This window comes from Anas platyrhynchos, chromosome 3 (genome assembly GCF_047663525.1).
Source record: "Anas platyrhynchos isolate ZD024472 breed Pekin duck chromosome 3, IASCAAS_PekinDuck_T2T, whole genome shotgun sequence".
In the NCBI taxonomy this organism is placed as follows: domain Eukaryota; kingdom Metazoa; phylum Chordata; class Aves; order Anseriformes; family Anatidae; genus Anas; species Anas platyrhynchos.
This window is the reverse complement of record NC_092589.1, coordinates 66,190,475-66,216,181: the sequence shown is the minus strand read 5'-3', so window position 1 is coordinate 66,216,181 and position 25,707 is coordinate 66,190,475. Positions and strand designations below refer to the sequence as shown.

The 25,707-nt window shown below is 35.9% G+C and overlaps 1 protein-coding gene across 2 annotated transcripts in view; it reads left to right on the top strand.

Annotated features, from left to right (window-relative positions):
- The window catches only part of NKAIN2 (sodium/potassium transporting ATPase interacting 2), a 582,464-nt gene that overhangs the window by 497,307 nt on the left and 59,450 nt on the right, over positions 1–25,707 (top strand). For both annotated transcript variants that reach the window (XM_038176412.2, XM_038176411.2), the window contains one exon: positions 7,341–7,541. In XM_038176412.2, coding sequence (XP_038032340.1) covers positions 7,341–7,541 — 201 coding nt within the window. The remainder of the gene's footprint in view (positions 1–7,340; positions 7,542–25,707) is intronic.

Genomic DNA, 25,707 nt, shown 5'->3' with positions numbered 1-25,707 from the left:
TGAAAATATCAATCTGGACTACATTTGAGTCAAACTGAGTAAGACAACTCCACACTCCTTTTAGTAACTTCCCAATTCATACAGGCTTCTTTTTAATTATTCTGAAATCTTAATACATACAAAATCAGTGCTGGGTGGAAGTCCTTAAACTGTGTGCTGTGTAGAGTATGTATTTATCCTCAGCTTGGTGTTTCACAAAACCTTTCTGCATGACAATGATCAGATGTTTAGATGTTTCCTAACACCAAGTTTGTGATAACAATATTGCTTCTGTGATCTGAGAGCACTGTTCAAGTCTATGTACTGCTTCCTGTGTATGCTGCCGGTGGTATTTTTTTCTGTATCTTACAGCAGAGGTTGATTCATACAACTTGTCATCATTGATATCTGCCCTGTGGTCATGAATGAATTTACTTGTTTAAGGAAGAAAAAAAAAAAAAAAAAAAAAGAAAAGATAGGAAAATTATTGCAGTTTTGACAGACAATACAAAGTCATAGGAAACAGGAAGTTAAGGTTTGTCATTTTTCCCATGTGCTTTGTTTTACAGGATTACAGTGCCTTATGTTACATAACCAACTCCAATGGACAATAAACAAACCACATCAGCAGGAATTTCTTTCTGCATAGACTCCATAAACCCTCCAAAGTTTAACTTCTACACCATACACTTCTGCAAGTAAAGTATTATTCAGATGATTTGGCAATGCAGTAAAACACTCATTCCAGAAAGAGAAACATTTTAAGGATATTTATTTAACCCTGTTAGTTTACTCAAGGCCTTAGACCTTTCTGTTTGTAGCCCACAGAGCTTTGTTCCTAGCTCACTTGGAAGCTCCACATAGCCTTTTGGATATTATCCAAATATAAGATGTCTATGTGCTTAAAAGGGGTTTCTTTAGAATTAGGAGGTTGTTTATACTTGTGTCTGCAAATTCTAAGCATTATGGTTCAGTGTATTTACCTAGATAAATCAGGAGAACCCATTTACCATCTAAAAGGAAGAAAAAAAAAAAGTTCCAAAATACTGAAGAAATTAAACTAGTTTAAAGACATTATACTTTGTTCATAAAAAAAAAAAAAAAAAAAGTAGAAATATTTTTGAAAGCAGTGAAATCATGTTAGAAATTCAGTTAGAAAATAAATCGTCAAGGTTTGGGAACAATTTTCAGAACATTCATTTTACCTTGGAAAGAAATCCAGATCCATACTGAAATTAGTACACTCATAAAACACTTTGTAAGGTTTGTTTCATGGAACAGAGTTTTGGTGTGGGAAAAATTTTTATATGTTTCCATCCTGTTTCCAGCTGTGCCATGAATCAAGCCGCTCAGTTCCACAGTGAAGCTATTACTTTACTCCCTAAAATATCCGTGAGTTCATCACCTTCTGCTACACCAATAAATGTTTAAGTTACACCTGGTATCTTCAGGTTTAATCCAAACTTTAGAAGAATTTTTTCTTTTGCAATGAAAGAAGATAGTTTTTGGTGTTGTTTCTAATATAATCTGGGAATAACTCTATGCCAACCAGTAGTGCTAGAAGATCAGCTAAGGCTGGAAAACTGCCCACTGGAAACCTGCATTAACAATACTCTAAGACAAGCTGTTTTCCTTGGAGAATGGTCACTTATCAAAAATAAAAGTTTTCAAAGCAAGGTATTGCATCCAACTCAATTTCCTTCAACAAATTTTTTCAGTTCCCAAATGGTGTCCCTGATCTTGCCACAGTGAGAAATAAATAAGATTCCACAGTCAGCTACTACTCTGGGATGTGGGGACCTCTGGTCAAGTGCCTAGTTTAGTGTATTTTATCATAATATAAGCTTAAATCTTCCAGAAAGTCATTGTCCAAGAAATTACAAAAGTTCTGCCACTCAGGAACTTTGCCATACATATGTAGAAGACTCAGATTAAAATTTCTGTGCAATAGCACAGGAACTGTAATCTGTCAGTCCCCAGTAATAAGTGTCAGTACCTTATTGGACTACCAGAATGGGTTTATTTATCTTGGTTTGCATCCCCCAAATTTATATATATAAATGTATATTCACCCAGAGTATTCCTAGTACTAAAATATTCTGTTTAAATATGAAAAATATTCATAGGATAGTAAAAATTATCTTAAACTTGCCATACAACTTGTAAAATTTTTCTTTCTGTTAATGATATTTTTAAACTGAAGATCTGCATAGATAGAAAATTTCTGAACAGATCTGCTCATGAAAAAAAATGTTACTGAACTGAATATATTAATATTCTAGAGTTTAATAGGTGTCTTCCTTTTTCTTTTTTTATTTTTTATTTATTCATTTATTTGTAATGAATTGAAACAAAGCAGATCAAATTTGTTAGTTTTGTCAATATATATATTTCAACACTAGAAAACTATGATCTTAAAAAAAAAAAAAAAAAAGATCTTAGTTAAGATAATACTGATGGCAGCTCTACCAATTTCATACGATTATGGATTGGGATCATATAATGGAATAGTAAACTACAATGTTAATCCCTGTATCTCAGTAGCTATGCTTTTTGAAGACTACGGTATTTTGTTAATGTAACACTACTTTCATTTTAGACAAGAAAATCAGGACACCTGTCATCTCTTTCTTTTATGTTGGTATCCTTATAAGTCATTCATTCAAATCTTTGTCTATACACTGGAAATTGCTTAAGATACATTTAGAGCATTTTTAACAGAATACTGAAAACAGCTAAGAGTTAGGAAGCTTCTGCTATTTTCCATGGATGAACTTCAGAAGTAAATCTGTTGGGTGGAATCATACTGGCTAAATCCTGTCTCATATATGTAAAGGAAATTCTACATTCAATTTGGAATTAAGCTGGTACAAAAATTGTTTTGATAGAGGAAAATAAAATCCAGAATTCCAGTTTACTGAAAAAATACAAATAAAAATAAAAAATAGAAAACATTCACATGGAGGAGAAGGAGTTACACATGTAAGAAAAAGCTGAGAGGCTAAAATTAGTTCAGATGAAATAGGATAAAAAGATTGTGTACTTTTAGTATCTGTGTTCTCTACACAATCATACAATAATTACTTCCTGTATATCGACTGTGGATGAAAAAGAAAAAGGAAAAAAAAAAAAAAAAGAAGAAGGGGAAAAGGGAAAAAGAGAAAGGGACAAGGCAGGGCAGGGCAGGGCAGGGCAGGGCAGGGCAGGGCAGGGCAGGGCAGGGCAGGGCAGGGCAGGGCAGGGCAGGGAAGGGAAGGGAAGGGAAGGGAAGGGAAGGGAAGGGAAGGGAAGGGAAGGGAAGGGAAGGGAAGGGAAGGGAAGGGAAGGGAAGGGAAGGGAAGGGAAGGGAAGGGAAGGGAAGGGAAGGGAAGGGTTAACTCAGGCAAAAGTTATTATCTATTAAACACAGGCACATATCATCAGAGTTCAACATTTTTTACAAACCAACATAAAAAGAAATTACAGACTTAATTTGAAAATGTCTCAGTTTCTAATCTTTGAGGTCAGAGTCTCTGACACCTCCAAACTCTAGTCTTTGTCTAACTCAGTAGTTCTGCTCATGACCACTACAAATACCAACACATCTTAAGAGTGTCAGGAAGCATGTCCTACTAATATATTTTCTTCTGAATTTTCACTCCTTGAAGAATAGATAAATCTACTTTAATACACCAATTTTCATTAACAGGGTTTACAAATATCAGCAGGATTTACAAAAGCATCAGAGTGATCATCAATAAAGCTCATACAGATGTATTTCTGTGTCCACGAAGGAAGCAGCTGTTGAATTTAGGATAATGGAATCTTTCTTGACATACAGACTATGAACAACACCATATTGGCATGTCCAATGAGTATCAACAGTTCTTGCTGAGTTTCATAGCTTCAGGGCTTATTAGACCATTTTGCTGTAATTCCCTGAATACTGTTTGAGCCACAGATGTTGAAAAGAAAACAGACAGCAAATACACTGGAGAGTACAAAAAATCCCCTGCTTCCAGTGTAGACTTTGTCTGTGTCCACTAAAACTGTATTCTAAGTGAACAAAGTAAATAGCAAGAGGAATTTGTCCAAGAATAGTTCTAAATCTTTACAGCATAAGGGATGTTAATGATAGATACATCATCCTCCCTGGTTTACACAGTTCTACCAGGAGATTTAAGTCCTTATCAATTTTCTCACTAAGTAAATTTTTTTTCATAGGCTGCATGACCTTCACTTCGAAACAACAGGAAATGTTCTGCTAATATATGTGCATACTGGGGTACATGGATCGAAGGTTATAGACAAGATCAAAGCCCTTATCAGTTTATATCTGAAAAGATCTGACTGTTCAGCATCTGAATTTGCAGTGAATAGGCTCCTTCTGCATTATTCTTATGTCATATATTTTGGGGATAAGGATTTTCAGGGCCTAACTTGTGAAGATCTGATGTCACTAACATTTTTATTTGAGCTAAATTTGCCCTGAAACATGGATGATGTCTGATCTTACCAGAACCGTGTTTTGACTCTACTTAATTGTTTTGCTTTTTAATGTTGACCTTGTTTATTAATTAATTCAGCATATAATGGTGACCCTGCTTGAAAGTTTTCTTAACCATGGTATTCAAATTTCTTTAAGATTTGAAGTCTGTGCTTTCAGTTGGAGTCATTTATTTTTGTTAATATCAAGAATTAAGTGCTATAACACTGATAAGTCTCTTTTCTGAGCAGATGAAATAACACAGCATTTTACTGTTTGCTTAGAGGTAGAAATAGAGCATAGATCTGATAAAGACTGTAATTTATTACTAGTAAGCACTAAAAGACTATTCATGAACAAAACAACATTGTTCAGTCTAAATCATGACATTCAATTTAACTGCCAAAAGATGACTTGAGGACAAGGGAATTTTCTAAATATTATTTCATTATTTTTATATTATTTCAGAAAATCATTTTTGAGTAAGTTCTGGGGTGGAAGAAAGCTAAACTTTGTTAAGTTTGTTTGCATGTGCAATTATAAATATTTCAATGTGTAATTATATTTACTGTGCACTTTTGCTTTTAACCTGTAAAGTTTTGGACTGTTGCACCATTTGTAAGCAAACATAGCTGTCTTCAGAATAATGATGCTCTAACCACAGAGACCAGTTCTGATCTTTACGTTTAGCTCTTCCTAATCCATTTTAACATCATCTGGCAGATACATAACAAATACTTGGTTCCTGACAGCCAATTTATCCCTTTCTTTTTCAACCCTGGTCTGCACTTTGTAAAATATTTTTAATCTATCATCATTCTTCTAAAGATATTGCCAATGATAAAAAATAAAAATAATAATAATAATAAAATAAATAAATAAAAACAGACTAAGTTGTATTCATTCATGCTGCTGCTCTGATAAAAGACTAGAGATTAAGAATTTTCCATGGTAACTAGAATGATTTAAAGGTCTTCTGACAATAACATGATTGATTTTGATTTTAGTCATTCAGGAATAAATCTATTACTTTAAGCAAAGTTACTCCAAAGATACTCATTCTTCAACTTCTTACAGCAGGTGAACAGGTCAGTGTGTCAGCAAGTAGCTGTAACAGCACTGAGTCCAGAAAGAAAATTAGTCTTCTGGTTTGAGTTTTGGGGGAAAATACCCATTTCCAAGAAATATATGGTAAACACCAGACTAGCACCTTTGCTAGAGAGGGGTCCAGAGAAAGGAAAATTTTTTTTGGATGTGAAAGGTTATAGTTATAGGTAAATATACCAATTTCTGGAAAATTTGGGTCATTTATCTTAAAGTTCGCAGTCACTTTCTTCACCTTTCAATGTCATTCAATTATTTGAATCACCACATATTTACACACACAGATTATTATTTGCTGGATCATGCTGTTGTGAGAATGTAGGATAATTATTCATACAAAAATATTTATGGTCCTTCTTGTCGTCTGATAGCTTATGAAGGGTAGTAATTTTTTAAAGTATAATTTTTTTAAATATAAAAAATGCAAACAGATGAGAACTGCAACATACATAAATAAATTTAAAAAATCAGAAATACTACAGAGTAAAGTGTATTCACAGATTGATTGATGTGTCAGTCATGGCATTGTCCAAAACCTCACAGGATGAAGTTACTTTTGCTTGAATTAGTGCACAAAAGGAAAATAAGTGAGATTGAAAAAATTACTATTTTTGAAATGAGGGAAATATGTACACCGCATATCTGTCACAGAATAGCATTCTGTTCATTTTGTCATGGTAAAACTAATTAAATAGTTATGTTTTAAAAATTTTATGAGAATCTTAATTATTAATGTCATCAACAGGCTGAAAAAAATGTAGGTTAGGTGTGGGGAGAGTTTGGCTCTGCAAAGACATTACTTAAAAGGATTTTTTTTTTGCATGACTGAGCACATGTGCACACAGACTAGATAGTCACACTTTACAATGAGGTTACACTTATAAATAATTTATAAAGGGTTGTTAGGCTATTATAGAATCCACAAAGTCCATAGGTTTTTTATAACTATGTATAGCACCCTCAAGTAATGTGCAACCAAGTAAAATTTATGAAATTCATATCCGTAGTATTGTTTATGATGTATATTAATCATTCATTAATCCTTTATGAACTATTTATAAATGTAATCTTAATGGAAAGCATGGCTGACTTGTTACTCTCTTGCACTAGCTCTCTTGTACAAGCTGCATGAGACTTGAAGGTTGTAGGCCTCTTTGTCTTTTTTTTTTTTTTAACAAGCTGGGCAATCTTTAGACAAGGCAATGCACACTAGCTGTTTCCTTACAGATTCCTACAATGTTAGAAGACTGAAGAAGACATTACAAAAATGCAGTGCTTTTACGGATCCTTTTTCTGCACCTTCTCTAATATTTCAGCAGAGCCATCACTGTTCTGCTTTGCAGTGTCCATGTACATGTAAAAAGCTCCTTGCAGGTGATCCAGACATAGTAAAGTCCATGACTCACACCTAGTAAAGTCTCAGGTTCTGACTACTCTTGTACAGTTTGTTAGATCACATTACAAAAATATAGGCCATATTACTAGGAAATGAGTGCAGAAGGGTTGCTGTGGAAATGTGCGCATCAATCAGTCTTTGTTGTTTCTGTAGAAGAATAGGCAGTGAACAAGAATGACTGTGTAGTCCAGGCTAGTATAATGTCTGAAAGAAGATTGTGGCCTGTCAAGGTACAGTTACTTGGCTTGCTACAGGCAAGCTCAACTAATTTTCACGTGACAGTGCAGTTTTATTGCTGGTCTTTGCTTCTTTATGCATGCTGTGAAATATCTAGCTGAGGCATTTTATACCAGAGCACCATCCCAGAGCATCAATTCTTCATTTGTTGTTTTGCAGGAAACAGATCTCATTCTGACCTTTAATATCTCAATGCATCGTTCATGGTGGATGGAGAACGGGCCAGGCTGCACCGTGACTTCAGTAACTCCAGCTCCAGACTGGGCACCAGAGGATCATCGCTATATCACTGTCTCGGGGTGTTTTCTTGAGTATCAGTACATAGAAGTGGCTCACAGTTCTCTTCAGATCTTCCTTGCAGTAAGTGTTTATAGATAGCCTCTCTCTCATTGTCTTTTCTAACTTTCTTCTTGTTGAATGTTACTACCACTATAGTGGGGTACTGTAACATTGATTTACAGACCCTGTCTCTGAGCGTTAAAAGTTTTCCTACAAAATCATTGTGTTTCAGCCAATTCAAGGCATCTGTACATGAAAATCTCCAGATTACATTCCCAACACTGCAAAACTGACTGTCGTGATGCACCGTGTCCTACTGGACTCCATTTTGACCAATGGTCTCATATTACTACAGTGAATTGCATTCAAATTGCACTTATATGATATAAGTTATGACATAATAAGTTACAGCTATACCCATGAAAGCCAAATTGAATATAAAACAAAAACTAAAATGAAGGAAAAAAAAAATCATTAGTAAAACTCGATTCACTAATCCATTCACAAGCCTCATATCTGACCAGTCAAATGACATTTCCATCTTTAATCAGGAAAACTGATCAATTTGTCTTTAACCATATTATCCAATATGCACTTGAAGATAATGAGAAAGGTTCTTCCCAAGAGAAGAAAGTATTGTACTTCTTATATCAAAATCAAAAGCAGAGGTCTTAAATCTTTTTTAGAAGAGTAGGTATCCAGTGTCAAGGTGCAGGGAATAAAAATAAAATAAAATAAAATAAAATAAAATAAAATAAAATAAAATAAAATAAAATAAAATAAAATAAAATAAAATAAAATAAAATAAAATAAAATAAGAGAGAGAACATAAAGCATCTTGTTCAGGGAGAATTTGGTAGGTTCTTAAGCCACATTTAACCTTACTAGTCATTTCTCCTTGTGTTGTCCCTTGTACTTCAGCAAGGTAAAAAAGTGACATAAATACTGAATTAGTTGCATTGAATGACAAGCTGCATTTTTCTGTTTGCCCTAGTGATATTTACATGTTTTTGATCCAGTGAAATATATATATATAAATGACTGCAAATAAAACTGTCATACATATACATCTGGTGCAGTGCCTCTTACTTCTGGCCAAAAGATTCCAATATTTTGCCCAAGGAGGGACCATACTGGCAAAAAGGTAGCAAGGATATTTGGTAGTCCATATCCGGAAGTTAGTGTAAGGCAGCTGGACAGTCCCCAGTATATGATGTGGTTGTCAGCTACCCAAAAAGTTAGCAGCTTCTCTATCTGTCTATTCCCCAGTCTAGTATAAATGACCAGGTGAGTTCAGAAAAATATATCTCTGTGTCAATATAACTCTGTGTGGGCTCCACGTATAGAAGCTTGTTGTCTGATTCACCTGAAAGCCCAGCTACCTCCATGCTTTTCTGCTGTCCCCATTGTAGGAAAGCAAAAGACTGCTTACCAAGCAGTTAGTAAGGCAGGCACTAAGCAGATCTGTACAATAAAATTAGCACCTTCTCCAGATAGTTCACTGCAGTTTTGACTAGATACAGCTGATGCAAATGCAACAGAAAGAAAAGTGTAAAGAAATAAATGTAAGTAAATAGATTAAAATAGCTTTATAGATTTACAACTTTATTTACAAGCAATTATTATCACTCAAGCTGAACTCCAAAGAAGATATCCAGACCTTTATTTTTCTACTTTTTTTTTTTTTTTTTTTTAATTTGTATGCAATTATCATGAACAAGAAACCCAAAGCAATATATATTTCAAGCTTGATTATCTTCTCAGTGGAACAAGGTTTTTTGTGTGTATATGCCTAAACAGAGCTGTGTTTCTAGTTAAGGACGATCTTAGCAAGACAGGGGAATGGTTCAAAATAACAAACCACCAGTAACCTTGTAACTGTTGCCAACTACAGCTACTTTTATATTCATGGCACTGTAAATGTATCATGGATAAAGAGCACCATGGTAAAATATGGGTTAATTTTCCAAACCTGGTGCTTGTACCTTTAGTGTTTACATCATTTTTACATTTCTCATTGTGGGCACAGGATTCTTTTTCTAAGAGAAATGTTAGCATAATGTCACAATCATAAAAAATATGGTGAGAAAGAGAGGAATTACCTGGTGCTGAATGGTGACATATAACACAACGTTAGAGGAGCACAATTTGCTTGGTTTTCAGTAAACTAGCTTTCAACAAACCCAAACATTATGTCAGATTTATCTCCAGTTAGTAGAAAGAAATTAATCTTTCCTTTCAATTTTCTTTTATGGGCACTTAAGTGGATCTTGCACTTTAACAGTAAACCTATGAATTGCAACCTACAAATTGGTTACTTGCTTTCTGTTTTTGCTTTCATGACAATGATCAAACTAATCTTGATCTTGTTTTTTTCACAAACGTGGCATTGCAGCATGTTTTAAAGGGTATTTTCTACTGCCTATAGATAAAAAGTTGCAAAGAAATTCATGTTCGCTGAGACCCACTTTTATTAGTCTTTGAAAACATTATCATGCTTGTATTTTGTACTGCTTGCTAGTAAGTTCATGTGGAATCCAGGTACAGAAGGTTAGGCTACACATAGATGTGGTATTTGCTATGGAATACTTAGTGGAAAGAATACAATACCTAAATAAAAGCTACATATAAAAACATTTGGACCTGAAGGTCCAATGATCCCAAATGTCAGAAAAGCATAATGCTTACCTTCAGGACTAAAGAGGGGCAGACATGATGATACACAGATGTGTTGGCAGCTTCTTCTGAGTAGATTTTACTCAGGATAAGCAAGCAACTGGATAAAATTCCTAGTTCAGTACGCATTGAAGGAGTAACAGAAAATTGTTGTTGATGAACTCTGTGCTTTGACTAGCTGAATGTTCATTGTTTCAAAAAGTTTCAAAATGGGGAAAAATACTTGAGATCACATATATACAAGGAAATGCTCTGATAAAACAAGGATTATCCTGATTTGGGTATTTAGCATTCATGTATGTGAAGCCAGGCTGGAATAACCCACAGTGATAATGGGGACTGTAAAGCAGTCTTTTGTCTCATGCCACAGAGCACTTAGTTCATCAGGTGGTGCTGGTCGGAGACTACAGCCTCTGTAGAGTAGTATCAATCAATCCTTCTATCAGAAAAATAAAAACCACATAATGCATAATTATGTCCATGTAGTAGCCATTCCCATTTCAGAACATTACTTATTGCTCCGCCACTGACTGATTTTGTCTCAGTTTTATAGAATTTTATTTTGAAGAAAATTCCACTGATTTTCACTCAATTGTTGTAATGTTTTCATGGGAGTTCTCTGTAAATGGCACACCACCAAAATGTCAGTGCCACACACTATGCTTGTCAGCTTTCTTTTTGTGTTTCATACTAATACCTCCCATCTGATTCTTTTGAGACTGGGATGAGCCTTATTTCTATCAGTTTATCTCTACATCTTACCATCCTCTTCCAGCAAGTCAAAAAGAAAGAAAGGGGTCTAGAGTGAAGAATTGGTATCTATTTAATCCTTAAATGCAGCTTTGCAGCCTGCAGTGATGCAAAATAAACAAACGTATTTTTAGGGCACCACCTGCAGCATGCAGCTGTACTGGGCTGAGCAGAACTGCTAAGCATATGATTTATTCTGTTTCATGTGAAACCCTGAGATCTAGAAAAGGATGTGGGGACAGTATTTCTATTGAATGACTCCCTGCTTTTTTTTCCCTCCCCAATTTTTGGTGAGTACCGTAGATGTGACTGTAAGGGTAATATCTTCTTATCTGAAGTGTTATTGCATTTTGCCAACAGTGTTTTTTTTAATTCTGTGCATATATATGGGGAAAAAAAAAAAAAAAAAAAAAAAAAAGTAACTGTCGCTGCAGCCTGTGCTCACATACTGGGCCAAATTCTCCACTTTGCTCTTCTCTACCATGGGTGCCTCATTTGCAGTGGTGTGAGATCTGAGTACGTGGAGTGTCCAAAGCACTCTGTGAGGATCACAGCTCTTCCTGTCCTTCTTGTCCATGTATGACTGAAAAGAGACTGGTTTGGTGATAGCATGACTTGGATACTCATATGCTTCATATATTAAAATGTCCTTATGTGCTTAATGGTTATTGAATCTCACTGCTTACATCAGAGAAACTATTTCATTTTTAGGACTCCTGTGTTATCCACAATAGATAGATGTACTTAAATTACTGATCTCTGGAGATGATTGTTCCAGGTAAAGAATGAGATCAATGGTTCTAATGGAGATTAGACTTGATACTGGTTTGTGAAATTTGAGTTGCATTCTGCATACTGTGTGTGGAGTGGAGGTTGTATGAAGTTCCCACTGACCCCTAGAAAATAGGGGAAGGAAACCATAGGCAGGCAGTGCCTGGGAGGACACAGTAAGGGGTGTACACTGCTGCCAACTTTAGCATGTAATGTCAATGCTGAAAGAAGGCCTTGGCTCTGTGTATACATAACATATGCTGCTTTTTTGGTCACATGACCATAAAAGTGTCTCTATCTTATAGTCTCAGAGATACCCACACCATCATCATCTAATTCTAGCTAGAGATCCTATGTAGAATTTTCTTCATTTGGATTTTTATTGAACACATTTTAGTACAGAAAATGGAAATCATTTCAGTTCACGCCCTGAGCTATGTGTAAGGTCAGTGGGTTATGCTTCCAAGTCTACCACAATGTCCTTGAGAAAGCAATTTCTTCTCTATGAAGCCATCTGCTGCAGTGAGTAAAGCATTCCTAAATTTGTCATGTTCAGTTTATAAGACAATGTACCATTTGCATAGATAGGGATCCGTCAGATCTCTCAAAAAGCCTCTAAATGTGGATGGCACCCAGCATAGTAAGGCTGTTATGTGGTACAAGGAAATTATAATAATGGTAATTGCGTTTCATACAGAAACAGCTCAGATTCTCTACATCTTCCTTCTGCCTGTATTTTACTCTTTGATTATGCATGACCTGCCCCCACTCCCACAAGGCTGTTCTTGCAAAAGTCGACAAATTAAAATCCATTTGTAGATCAAAACTCTGAAAATATGCAAATAAAAGATCAGCCATGGAGATAAGTGTGACAGAATTACATATCTATTTGCCAACTCAGGATTTAAAGTATTTATTATGCTTGTCTTTTATTCCTCACTTACCCACTCACAAGTCTATTGATTTTAGTAGAACTAAGTGCCCGAGTTATGGGAATAAGATTAATGCAAAGGCATCACCTTAGCTAATTTAGTTTTTAGTTATATAGACCTCTAAAAGATGAAGTGTGTAACATTATTCCAGTAAAACAAGTGGGCAAAAAGCATTTCTTACATACGGTATCTATATTATTGATGGTAACTTACATACCAAATAAATAAAACCATAAGTAAACTGCTACACAAAGGTATTGATCATTTTCATAGTCATGTTGTCGGCTGACATTTATGTGCTGTACATTAGTCTTAATTTCTTTTTGTTCTTTCCTGTATTTATATGTGAGTATATGCTTCATGCAATCATCAAAATTATTATTTCATGCTTTCAAATTTTTAATTTGTAATTAACCTTCCATACTAGTTACAGGAAATGTATACTGTATGGGATTCAGTAAAGTCTGCCTCATAATACCTTTCAAGCTATGATGCTGTCAGATTGATTTAAAACATCATGAAGCATAACTGTGCTATTAAGAGGCAATAATACAGCTGGGTTGCCAGCTTCAAAATCTCTGCTCTGTTGCAGGCTTACAGTATGACCTTTGGCAGGGTGCTTAACTCATGCCAGTTCTTGTCTGTACTACACAAACAACAGTTCCTAAACATCTCAGAAAGCTGTTGCCAGGATAATTTCATGAACATTGCAAAGTAAACAAATATAGCTGTAAGGTGGTCCATGTATGTATTTAAGCACTTAGAAAAGCACAGAAGCTATAATATTCTGTTTCTCTCAAGGATTAAGAGTAATTAGAATAAGGTACTATTAAAATCCTAAATGTTAACATAGGACAGGTGACATTATAGTCTCATGCCCTTGTGGAAAGATGAGATCAGAGAATCATAGTGTACTCTCACAGGAATTTCTGAACTACCTCCTTGTGCTTTAGACCCAGATGCTCAAATATGTTACTGATAATATATTACTTGAAAGTCCCCCGTAGTGCTGAGGACAATATGATTACAAAGTAAAGGTGTAGCAGTTCCTGTCCAAAAAAAACAACATTCAAAGTACATGACAAGCCAGCCAACCCATATAGACAGAAATAATGATAATAATAATAATAATACGGGAAAACAAAGGGAATACTAGCCTGCAGTTTTAATGCATTTCCTCTTTGACCATTGTCAGCAATTTGTAGACATGACAGAAAAAAAAAAAAAAAAAAAAAAAAAAAAAAAAAAACTAAAATGGGTTATGAATTGTAATAATGAGTAAACAGTGTATTATCTAGTGGAAAATTGTTCTAAAATGTAGCAAAAAAGAAAAGTGTGAAAGTTTGAAATCTATCCACTGGTTGACAACAAGTTGGTGGCTCATCAGTGGTGCACTTAGCAAGTGAGGGGGAACAAGCTAGGTTCAACAAGCTGCAGAGAGTCTTGCAAGTGAATGGAGTGATTGAATTTCACTGGAAGAAAGGCGAAGACATGGGAGGATAAAGCAAGCTGTGGAAAATAATCTTTGCAGTAGCTTTTCAGATAGGCTCAGTCTGGACTGCGGTATTGGTTGGGAACAAGGAGGTGATGCCACGTAAATAGAGGCAGAATGCTCCTCTCAACCTGAGGCTTAGTGAGTAAGAGATCAGGAGGGTGTCAGCAGGACAGCAGAGGTTAAAGGAACAGTGTGTTTGTAAAATTACAGCACTAAGAGCAAGAAAGAATGAGTTCTGTAGGGAAAAGTACATTCTCTTTCCTTTTTTCCTTTTTTTATTTGGGAAGATACAGATGAGACCTGAGAAGATCAAAAGATGAGCAGTTCCTCCAGAGACACCAGCAAATGACAGAGCAGGACTAAAGAAATGAGCACTGTGTAAAGCATGTAGGTATATCAGCAGGACAGACTGCATTACAGAAGCAGGGCCAAAAGAGTGAAGGCAGAGGAGAAGAGGGGGGCAGTCATAGGAGTGCATGAAAAATAAAAGCTCCCTAATTTATGATGCCATCAGGATTTTTCTGTGGGTCCCAAAATATTCGTGAGTGGAATCAAACAAAATATTAGACATCTCTGGATTGTCCAGGTTGAAATGTTGAAAAGTAAATGGCCAGGTCCTTTTATCAGAGATACAAAGACCACAAATGATTTGAGAGTTGCTACTGTATTAAAGGTCTTCAACTGAGTTCAGATGGATAATATTCATCTTTTAGGAGGTATCTCTGCTTGATATAGGCTTTGGATTCTGTTAATTAAGCAGCATATCCCAATATCCTGTTTTTGTGCTCAAAATATGCATAATATGATATCCTAAAATATATATGTGTATCAGATATCCTTAGCAGTAAATTAATACTGGACTATTAATTTCCCTGTCCTCAGTTCCTTTATGCTGATCATGAGTGCCATATATTACATCTATTTGCAGTAATAAACCTGATGCCTTTTTCCTTTCTAGTCAAAACAAAGCTCTTCAGTTGTGCAGGAAGTACGTCTTGCACACAAAAGCCCTCACTCAGATTTATCCTTGTTAATTTTATTCCCCCACCTCCCTTTTGACAGCAGCCTCCACCTCTTCTGCACACACACACAGTCATGCACATACCTTGCGTATTGGCTGCCTCCTGCTGTGCTAGTGTAGCGGTAAGATTATTTATAGGTGAGAAAGGAGACAAGAGCTCATGTAATCAACTTTTGACTCTGAACATAATGGGGAAAAACAAACAAACAAACAAAAAACATTATTTAATTAAGGTGGAGTTCCTTTCTAGGGCAGCACAATGATTGAAGGAAATGTTATTCTTAATGATATAGATTGGTACTTGAAAAAGACTATTTTTTCACTACAGGACTGGGCAAAATCAGCACAATGGGAAGAGGGAACCATTGTAAAGTGCTAATTTAATAACACTGTTGGGTCGCGTTAGCCAAGGAGCAACATGAGGTTCAGGCATCTTTGACATTGCCTCGGAGCAGAGTATGTTGCTGTTTCTCTGTTTGACAATAATGTTAGACTGTATGTCATTAGTGTTTTGAAGGATTACTATAAGAGACATCTTTATGCTTATACACGTTGTCTGTTGTTTCTTCTGTCAGATTTTACCTGCATTTCTTCACCAATCCTTGCAGAAAACTGAATTACACACATCAAAACATAAACTGTTTTTTAATGAGCAGGAAGCTTTGTAAGTGGAATTGCACTCATGTATTTCCCTAAAAGCTTTCCTTCTTAATGACCTGGGCTCATATAAAGCTAAGCTACATTGTATAATAATTGTCTGAAAACAAGTTTGCTCCAACTCAGTGGAGAGAAGTCAGTTTTAAATAGAGCTACTTGACCAGTGCACACAGGATTTTCTCTGAGCGGTTCATTTCCCTGGCTGAATAAAAGCCAGCAGTATCAGAATGAGCTGAGACTAGAAGAAGAAGTTCTGCCTCTCACAAATCCCTTTACATGAGCAAAGGAAATTTTGAATGTGATCTGGGGAGTGGGGATCAGAGTTGTGATAACTGGGAACTGAACATTAGACTCATTACTGTGAGGCCTGAGGGAAGTTTCCAGAGAATTTGTTTTGACCATCTCATATGTATTCCACCACACAGGGGACTCCAATTCTGTCTGACCCTGAAGGGATAAATAGTTATATGATACAACAATGTGATTATGGTTCCCCAGGTTGAACGCCTCATGGCTGTCCTGAGGCTATGTGATGCCAGTAGTGCTGTGCTACCTGGTGATACTAGCTTACTGATTTGCTTCCTTCCACAGTTGGGATTTAAATTATTCCTCAGTTCTTGTACTAGCACAGTCCTGCCACTGATTTTATGACGCTGCCTTAGCGAACAAGCTTCAGGTGAACTCATTCCAGCTATGCACAACTCAAAAACCTTTAAATTGGGTCCTTTCACCTGGTTTTGGTGAGCTTCTTTGGGTTTTTCGTGTTTTGAAGATCTTCTGGACAAAAAGCCTAATCCATTTTCTTTCTGTGGGTATTCTCTACAAATGAGTTTGCGTGATGGAGAAACCAAATTATACCTGCTTTAGATGTAAGAATAATATTAAGCTGAATAACAATAAGAATAAATTGTACAAGCTTCTGTGATCCTAAGTAATTAAAAAGGAATCCCTCTTCATACTGAAAACTCATAGTCAAGTGCCAGGTTCACCAGCCCCTTTCCTGAGTTGATACTATTGCCACGATACAGACAAAAAGTGCAAAAGATGAACTGAGCACATAAAAACATAGATTTATCTAAGAAAATGTAATATTATCCATTGTGTAGCTTTAGTCATGACATTTCTGGTAACAGTGACACAATTCAGAAAATCTGCTTTCTTAAATTCTCCAAAGGCAAATAATATAAGTTGTGTTACAGCAACTGCAACTGATACTGTATTGATGGTGCTCACACTTTGTGTCTGAGATCCCTAGAGCTGGAGTAATACCAGTGTTAACCAAATCTCTAGCTAGTGTTTGAGTCATGCTGTGGGGCCACAGGATGAAGTCCAGGAAAGAAACATGAACAGTAACCTAGTAACATGGGATCAAGTAATCATTATTTGTGGGAAAATTCCCCATTTTCTAGCACTTACATAGCATGTAAAACAGCCTATGTAATAGAGAATATAGTCCTCTTCAGACATATCCTAAGGACTTTTATTTCTCTGACATCTGTAATGTTCCAATGCTAAGGAAAGAGGAGTCTGACATAATTTTTTTTCTTGTAATTTTGCTGAAGCTTCTACCCAAAGCCCAGATTTTAAATGACAGGTAATATTCATTACTGGAAAACATCATTGTTTCATCCAAATGAAGAAAATTACTCTTCCTTGAAATCTGAGCAAATCTGTTTTTTTCATGTATGCTCAGTAGACATCAGCCAATTCTTACCACTTCTTTAATAGATGTTATCTTAGCTCTGGCTGAATAGTTAGACAGCACACTTGTACACTGCTGATGTGTTTGGGGGGGTTATCAAGATGTGTTCCTTAGCTGCACCATTCAGCTAAAATACAGTACTATTGAGATAGCTTTTTTTCTGTTCCCAACTGCTTGAAACTGATTGGCATAAAGTGTTTCCTGTTTACATAACCAGTAGAATAGACTTTTTTCCCAGCATGCAATGTTATTTTAATGCTACCCTTGAGCACTGCTAGCTTAACCTCCATTCTCTCCTGAACAGAGTAAAAGAAAAAACTTTTTCTTAGCATATACCAATGAATAATGAAGTGCTGGGACTTTACTTTTATTTTTGTATGTTTGTGTTTTCTGTGAACAAATCAGTCATGCATGTTTATTCACACACTGAAGAAAAAAAGCATCTGCAAAATCATATGGGCATTTGTCTGCTGATAATGACTGTTGCCATAGGTGGGAATTCAACATTGACATGACAGAATTTATTTTTCCTTATATGTAGACAATGATCAAATAGTGACATCTGGAATCTACCCCAGAGGTTCAATTCAATAAAATATTAATAGCTGCCATTTCCAGCAAAGACGGTGTAATAAGAGCACAGCAGCACAATCCCTGACATTTTTGCACCTATTGTTCTTCCTAATTAGTTAACCCTTTCCCCTTCCACATACCCTCCTCTTAAAGGACTGTATTCCCTGTCTCTAGTTTAGGTAAGTTGGTGAAAGATGTGCTCTGTTGGGAAGTGACTACATGCCCAGCAACAGCAGGCCAGATCCTTTTGGAAACCTCAACGAGCTCCTGCTGAACCTGGGAGGTGTGTGGCCTAGATACATACTACTAGCTCGTAATGAAAATCAGGCACAAAAGTGAAGACTATGTTGGGCAGTCTCATCTTAAGCATTCCCCATTTTACCAAGAGATTTAAGCTTTCCTTAGTAAGTGAATTCAATGTATTCAGTCACAATGAACAGAGAAAATGCATGGTAGAGGACTGCTGAGTCTTGTTTCAGACAATACTGTTCTTCCCATTCCTCTCATTCAGTCAGTTAGTATTAATAGTCACTTATGCATAAGAAGAAATAATGAGGTTTAATGAATCTCCAAAGATCAACTACTTCATAAAAGCAAATGCCACACTTTTATCAGTTAAAGGCCTCCAAGTCCAACATCAGCAGCAGAGGGAATTTTTATTTTAAAGCAAATTGCACCCAGTTTCAGTAAATTATCATAGAATGATTACTCGACTTTTATCCAGTCAATGTTATGGTTCCCTAGTGAATTGGTTTATTGTCAGTATGTCTGCTTCAAAACATGTCTTCCCTGGAAAGCATTCCTTCATTTAGCTTCTGCTGCTGGAAACAGGCAACAGCTTGAAGCTAGCAGCTGCTCTTGAACAAAGCAGGTAGAGATGCAGAAAGGCTGCTGAATCCATAACAATAAGCACATCATGACATAATTACAGTAAATCTCCAGAGTGGTCTGTACACACAGAATGCCATATGGTTTGGGTAAAGGAAGTATGCATTAGTAAAACTGTGGTATAGCACAAACATTTTCCATAGTAGTCCTGTTAGCATGAAATTGATTTTTATCTAGAAAATTAGCATTGACAGAACAGAGGACAGTGCTTGAATAGTCAGCTAGTTATACTGGGGAACATAATTAATATCCTGAAGGGCAAAAGCAGGTGATAGGAGAGTTTGGGGGATTTTCCAGTTGCAACTATGCATAATCTAATAGCTGGTGCATCCATTTAACCTTTCTTTGATATGGTCTTCTTTCACCACAGCATGTAATAGCTGTTCTGTTTTCTAAATGTCTTCATCTGACTTTGAACAGGTTAATAGGATTTACTGCCTCTGCAGCCTGCCTATACAAAACAGATTGTCAATATGGACAATACTTTCTGGTCTGTCAGAGAATAACAGACTGCTCTCACCATCCCTGATTTAGGAAGTGATTTAGTTTCCTGAGACTTAGACTGGTATTTTTCTGTGTAAGTTTTGCGTGAGTTTGCTCTGCTAAATAGCCACTTGGCATTTGCTGCATCAGCCTGTGGTGCTTGCTTCATTTTCAGATGGCAGTCTCTTGATTCTCTGTTAGAGATGTCTGCAGAAATTTTGTTATAGCTAGATACCAACTGTACAGAATAGATAACCCAGATATTTTTCAAAGATTGCACCGGACTCTTGAAAACATCTGTTACAAACCGCATGAATTGATCTCATCTTCAAAAGCATTAATCTCCTAAATCATTGTTTTGTTCTGTGCCTGAACCTGCATTTTAGATTTCAATGGCTTTGGTGTTGTTTTTGTTTGTTTGCTTGTTTGTTTGTTAAGATGTTACTAAAATCATTGTGTGTAATAAGAAAGTTACTTTTTCCCTTGGGAGTAAGCTTTTTCTTGCCATGATTATTGCTTCCTGTTGAAATGATCAGAATATAATGGTGCAGCAAGTTTTACAGCAATATAAACTGCATGAACTATACATATGAACATTTTCTAAAGCACCAAGTCCTTTCCAAATGTCTCCTGCACATTTACACATATAATATGTGAAGCTCTGACTGGCTGAAAGAGGATAGAGTCATTGAAATTTTTGATACAGGCTGTATGTAAAACATAGGCAAGCAGTATGTGCTGCTTTTTCAGTCTCTTTAAGACGTTAAAAACAGTACTACAGAAAGGAGGTCCACTGTGATTATAAGAGCCTTAAAAATTCCCTGAAATAGTTGTCATCTAATCCTACCATTTTGAAAAATCAGTGATGAAGAAAATCCCACCATAACACATTGCCTTCTCAGTCCTGAAATGCTTCTTTTGTGTGGCTGTTCAGCTTCCTTAAACTTGCTGATTCATTTTAATTAAAATAATCTAGAAGATCATGAGCAAGAGAAGGAACGAGTCTTTTGTTTCATCTTTGTGTAATTGTCCATAAGCAACAAAATAAAAAATAAAAAAAAAAATACAAAGTCATATGAAGGTACCCTTTTTCACACTTGCTGGGAATCACCTCAGGTGATGGGAGATGTAGTTCTACTTACATACTCTCAAGAACTGAAGTAATTCTAACTAAATTAATCCCATCTATTTCCAGATAATGGACAGCCATAAGTGACAGTTGGCATCAGTGGATTGAACTAATGCTCAACATCTGAGCAATGTTTAATTTGAGGAACTCAGTCCAAGACCATCTCTCAACTTTGTGGTGAACTTTGCAAAGGTGTCTTCTTCAACTCTAAAATACTTAAAAGGAAGAGGTTCTGTTTGATCCAGAAATTCTTAGGAAGCTCCTACTCAGAGCAGGAAGCTTTGAACAGGTCTCAGAAGGAATTTTGAAGAGAATAAGAAAAATGATTAGACCATTAACTGCCTCATAGAGTGATTCATTTACACTGTTAAGTTAGTTTATGCAGCTGCATAAGCTTGATAATTCTTCCTCTAACTTCAAGTGTTTGAATAAAACTTCAATGAAATTAAAACATATCACTTTTCCAAAGGCTATTATAAGGTTTTGTTCTGTCCCAAATAGACTATCAACTGGGAAACTAGAAGCGGTGGTAAGAGCCTTCAGAGCCTTAAGAAATATGCTAGGATCTAGAAGGATATAGTAGCCATCTAATACCCTTCAGCATTTAATACATACTAGCATTGTTTTGCTTCTTCTTAATACTGGGTCAAAAGCTAAACTGTTACATGTTAGCATAGTTTAACTCCTGGTGTGTGTGTATAAACACAAAGGTTAATTTATTATCAAGTCAGAAAAGTTAACTATTTTTTATTTTTTTTTAATATTAAAGGAAGATGTACTAGTACTGTCATTGTGATTTGCTGTCTACAATTTCCTTTAAAAATCCATTCTTCAGATAATTTTCAAAGTAAGTTTTAACAGTCTGTTTTATTAAATATGAAATATATATATATACCAACCCTAGAATCTAGCATTATAAAATGCTATAATAGAATCTAGCATTATAAATGCTATAAAAACAGTTAGCAAATCAAAGACTCATATAGTGAAATTAATATTTAATTCTTTTTCAAAGAATGTCCAAAAGACCTCAGTTTCACATGAAAAAGACTTACTGAAAAAGATAAATGCTTCTATTGTTAAACCGCTCAACATTCCACTATATGGTCAAGATGCTGAAATTTGAAAATACTACATTAGTTCTCTTAGCATTTTCTTATTCTAAATTAAAAAGTATTACTAGCTTTGTTAGTGGCAGTTATTGAATGATAGTTGATGCTGTTGTAATTTGATTTTATCAGGTACTGTCTCTGACTTTGATCTCTTAGGTTGCCAAATCTCATTCAAGGTGAAATCAGAAACTAACTAAGTATTATATAGTGCCATACTGCCTTTGTAGAACTGCCATCATATAACATGGATTTTTGCATGTTTGACATAGCTTGTTTACTTTAGTGTTCCAGTTATGTGATATAACTTCTACTCAATATTGGCGAGCTTTGCATCAGTTACTATAATTCAGTGTTTTTGATTTTTCTACCCTCATTTAACATAAATGGCAACTGTCAGAACTACAGTCTGTTAGCATAAACTTGGGTGTCATAGAGGAAGCCGCCACACACAAAGGAACTTTGGCTATACTTCATGCAGTATGGGGCTTTCGTTTGCTCTCCTTCCTGACAATTGACTGCACCAAAGCTACAGAAATAGACAGACTGCCATGTAAGCACACATGGCAATTTGGAATATTCATATGGCTGCATTTTTTTCAACTGTAGCTCCATAATAGTAAACCTGTGAATAAAACAGGTGATTGGAAGTAGAGCGGATGCATACAGACAGATGGATTAAGACAGTAATAATTGTACTTTCACTTGATTATAATATTAACAGGCTCCAGGTGATTTCCATTTTTTACAGCGTCACTCATCTCAACAAGTCCCAGCAGGCCTGGAAGCAAAGAGATGCATCCTGCTTTTCACATGAACCAGTTTCCATTGTGAGCACTTAAGAGAGTTCTTCTGTTGAAAAGCAATTAGCTTCTACAGTCTAGGGTGCCATTTAGAATATCCAAGCTCATGTGTTTCATCATAAAATTGACCTTTTTAATTTTTTATGTCTGTGATTCCCCACTAAAAGAGTAAGCATTAAAAAAATACAACCCTAGAGAAAATACTGAAGGCACATGTAGAATTTATTAACGGATGTCTGGCCCCGAAGTGCTGCAGATAGCAACTCCATCTGAATATAATAAATACGAAGTATGCAGTATTGTGTGCTTAATTTTTAAATAATTGGTGTCATTAGGTAGTTTAATGATACCGATTACATAAAAAGCATAGGAAAGCAATATGTGCTACATTTACAGACTCACATTTTTCCTGTAGTAATTGCTTTTATATATAAATGTTTTTTTGCTTGTTGATATCTTTGAATAACTGTGTACTAATTATCCTAATGTTTCTGAGTTTGTTTTGCTTTTTAGTAACGTTGGCTACCTTGGGAATATACTTTTTGATAAAATTTTGCATCATTTAGATGTAAGAAAATTTTCTAAAGACATTACTTCAGCATAAGCAAATAAATTCCTCTTCTGCTCAGACACCTTCAGTAAAAATATTGCCAGCAATAGTGACATCTTCCCTCCGTCTCTGGCAACTATCATGTTTCCATGGAGACATTAGAGAGTTTCAATAGTGCAAGAATACTCAGGTTTTAAAGTACGAATAGAAGTTAAGCATTAGATTTTTGACAGAAGCTGACATAGTTTTAGACCAGTCCTTTGGTACTTTTGCTTTAAAATTTAGTAACAAGTTTCACTTAAATCTCTAATCCTTAGACAGAAAGAGGACATGACAACACCTTTGGCTCTGTTTGGAAGTGGTTTGAGGTCAACTGAACCCTACCTCGTGGTGCTGATATCTATTCCTAGTTACGATCTAGCATTCAATATCCTTACAAAATGATCCTTTATTGTATTACCAACACTTTGCAGAGAAGACGAAATTTAGAAGTAATTGAGATTTTGTAAGCAGAAAACTGAAAAATTAAGAGTTGGTATTTGATTCATCACTGGGTTCAATTCATAAAACTTCCTTCATTATGGCTGAATGTGACTGTTGACCACCCTTTGAGACTTCTGAAAAGGATAACCTCAGAGGTCTCACTGAGTTCAGTAAATACCAGGTAAGAACAGTTGCTGCTTGCATAACTATCTAAACCAAAAATTCTTTTTCATACTGGCCACCTACCAGGCCAAGTTAAAAGACAATGACCTGTTAAACTGTGACCTGAGAGAAGCACTCTGCAGAACTTAGCATGGCATTGGTCAAGCAGTCCTATCATTGATCACTATATCCCTTTATCCTAATGGCAGCTCATTCGTTACTAAAGAACCTACCACAGGGCTAAAAATAAAAATGCTTCAGGTTTATCTATCTTTCCGAACTTGTTTATACACGCATACATACAACTGGTTTATACATACATTCAACTGGGCTTACCTGTTCCCAGTCACAGTATTTCTTAGAACTGAAAGAAGCAGAACTCTCTGCAGCCTATATAAAGAGGTCTTGAGCTGATATGTTATAGAACATAAATATGGCATGTAAAGAAAATGTTAAGATTGACAGTTTGTATCACTTATTTGGCTGTGTTCAGCCTCAGACCCAGCCTCTGCTATCTGGATACCAAGTTTTGGAAACTCCAGAAAGCCATTATATAGATATTAGAAAAATTCTGTAGCCCATCATCTGCAAAATCCTATCTCTAACACTACCAAAGAGCAATATTTCAGAAGAATTAATAAGTTAACCAAGTTCCCAGAACGTATTAAAGTCTGAATGATGGTGTATGAGAAATAGTTTATGTTTCAGGATGGACCACACTTTAAGAAAGTAACAAATAGCTTTTTTATTATTATTATTTTTATTTTTGGGGTGGGGAGGGGTTGTCCATCCTCTGTCTTTTAATCTCTTGAGCATCCTCTTCTTCTCACCTCTAAAACTTTTCCATAAACACTATATCACTTTTTTTCTCTGCTTACTGTGTATGCTCTAGCTTATTATGTCATACAGCCTATCTCCCTTTTTATTATCTCCCAAGAGCCCAGATCTACATTTCTAAAAGTGTCTTATAATTATGACTTTATTTTTATAGCCTTTCTCTTGTTTTCTTTGCACTTCCAGCCAAAAAATAATCTGTCTTCCTTGCGCCCTCCTTTTTGATGTTTGCTGAATCGTCCTGAAAGCTTTTGTTCTGTCTTAAAGCTTTTCATACATTTGAATTTATATAAATGACTGCTTATGATCACCTTAAGCTTCTTTCTAGTCCTATGACATCTAGTTTATTTACCAGTACCTACCAATAAATTTTTTTTTCTGTTCTAAAATCCTCTTTGAAACTCTCTGTTGCCTTCTTCACATGACAAATCCTTCTCAGCATTTGCCCCATGTTTTCTTTACTGTGTATGTATCTTGTCTTATTTAGATACCAAGTCCCTTGGGGCACAGGATGCCACTTTATCTGTGTTTATAAAACAGTACAGAATGATTGCCCTCTGTAAAGCAATAGTGAGGACACAATATTTGACTGATAAATCAATTTGAAGAAATGCTTCCAATGATTAATGAATCTGTCATATCAACTAGGACACCTGCTAATTGTTTTCGAGTTACTGACAAATATAACAGTTAATTACACCAGCCATGGCCTGCTTAGTGCTCTGGCGAAATTTTGCTATCATTGCAATGGCAAGGAGCCTCTGAAAGTTGCTTTGCCATCAATTCCTTCACTTCACAGTACTTGCTGTAGTAAAAATCTTTGTGTTCTGGATTTTGTTTTTTTTTAATGAGATATTTAAACTTAAGCTCCCCCAATCCACAGTGTGAGGAGAAGGAGCACAGGCAAACATGGAGGACTGAAGCAGCCAGCAGAAGAAAGCACTGTACTTAGAAAACTAATTTTCCTCTAAGTATGGTAGATTGCAGCTCCCTGAAGCAGAGTCCTTGCTTTCAGAAAAGCAATTTCTGGCAGATTGCAGAGGTTATTCCCCTATGGTTTTCCAGCATCAGACGGGAGATGGGAATAGAGGACCCTCTCTCAGGGGGCTGGCAGCTTCACAAAAAAACAGATGGGACCTGACAGGCTATTTTCAGGAGATGGAGTCTCTGAAGCAGGAAGCAGGGATGCCTGAACGACTATGGGAAAAGCTCCTGTTTTTAAACTGGGT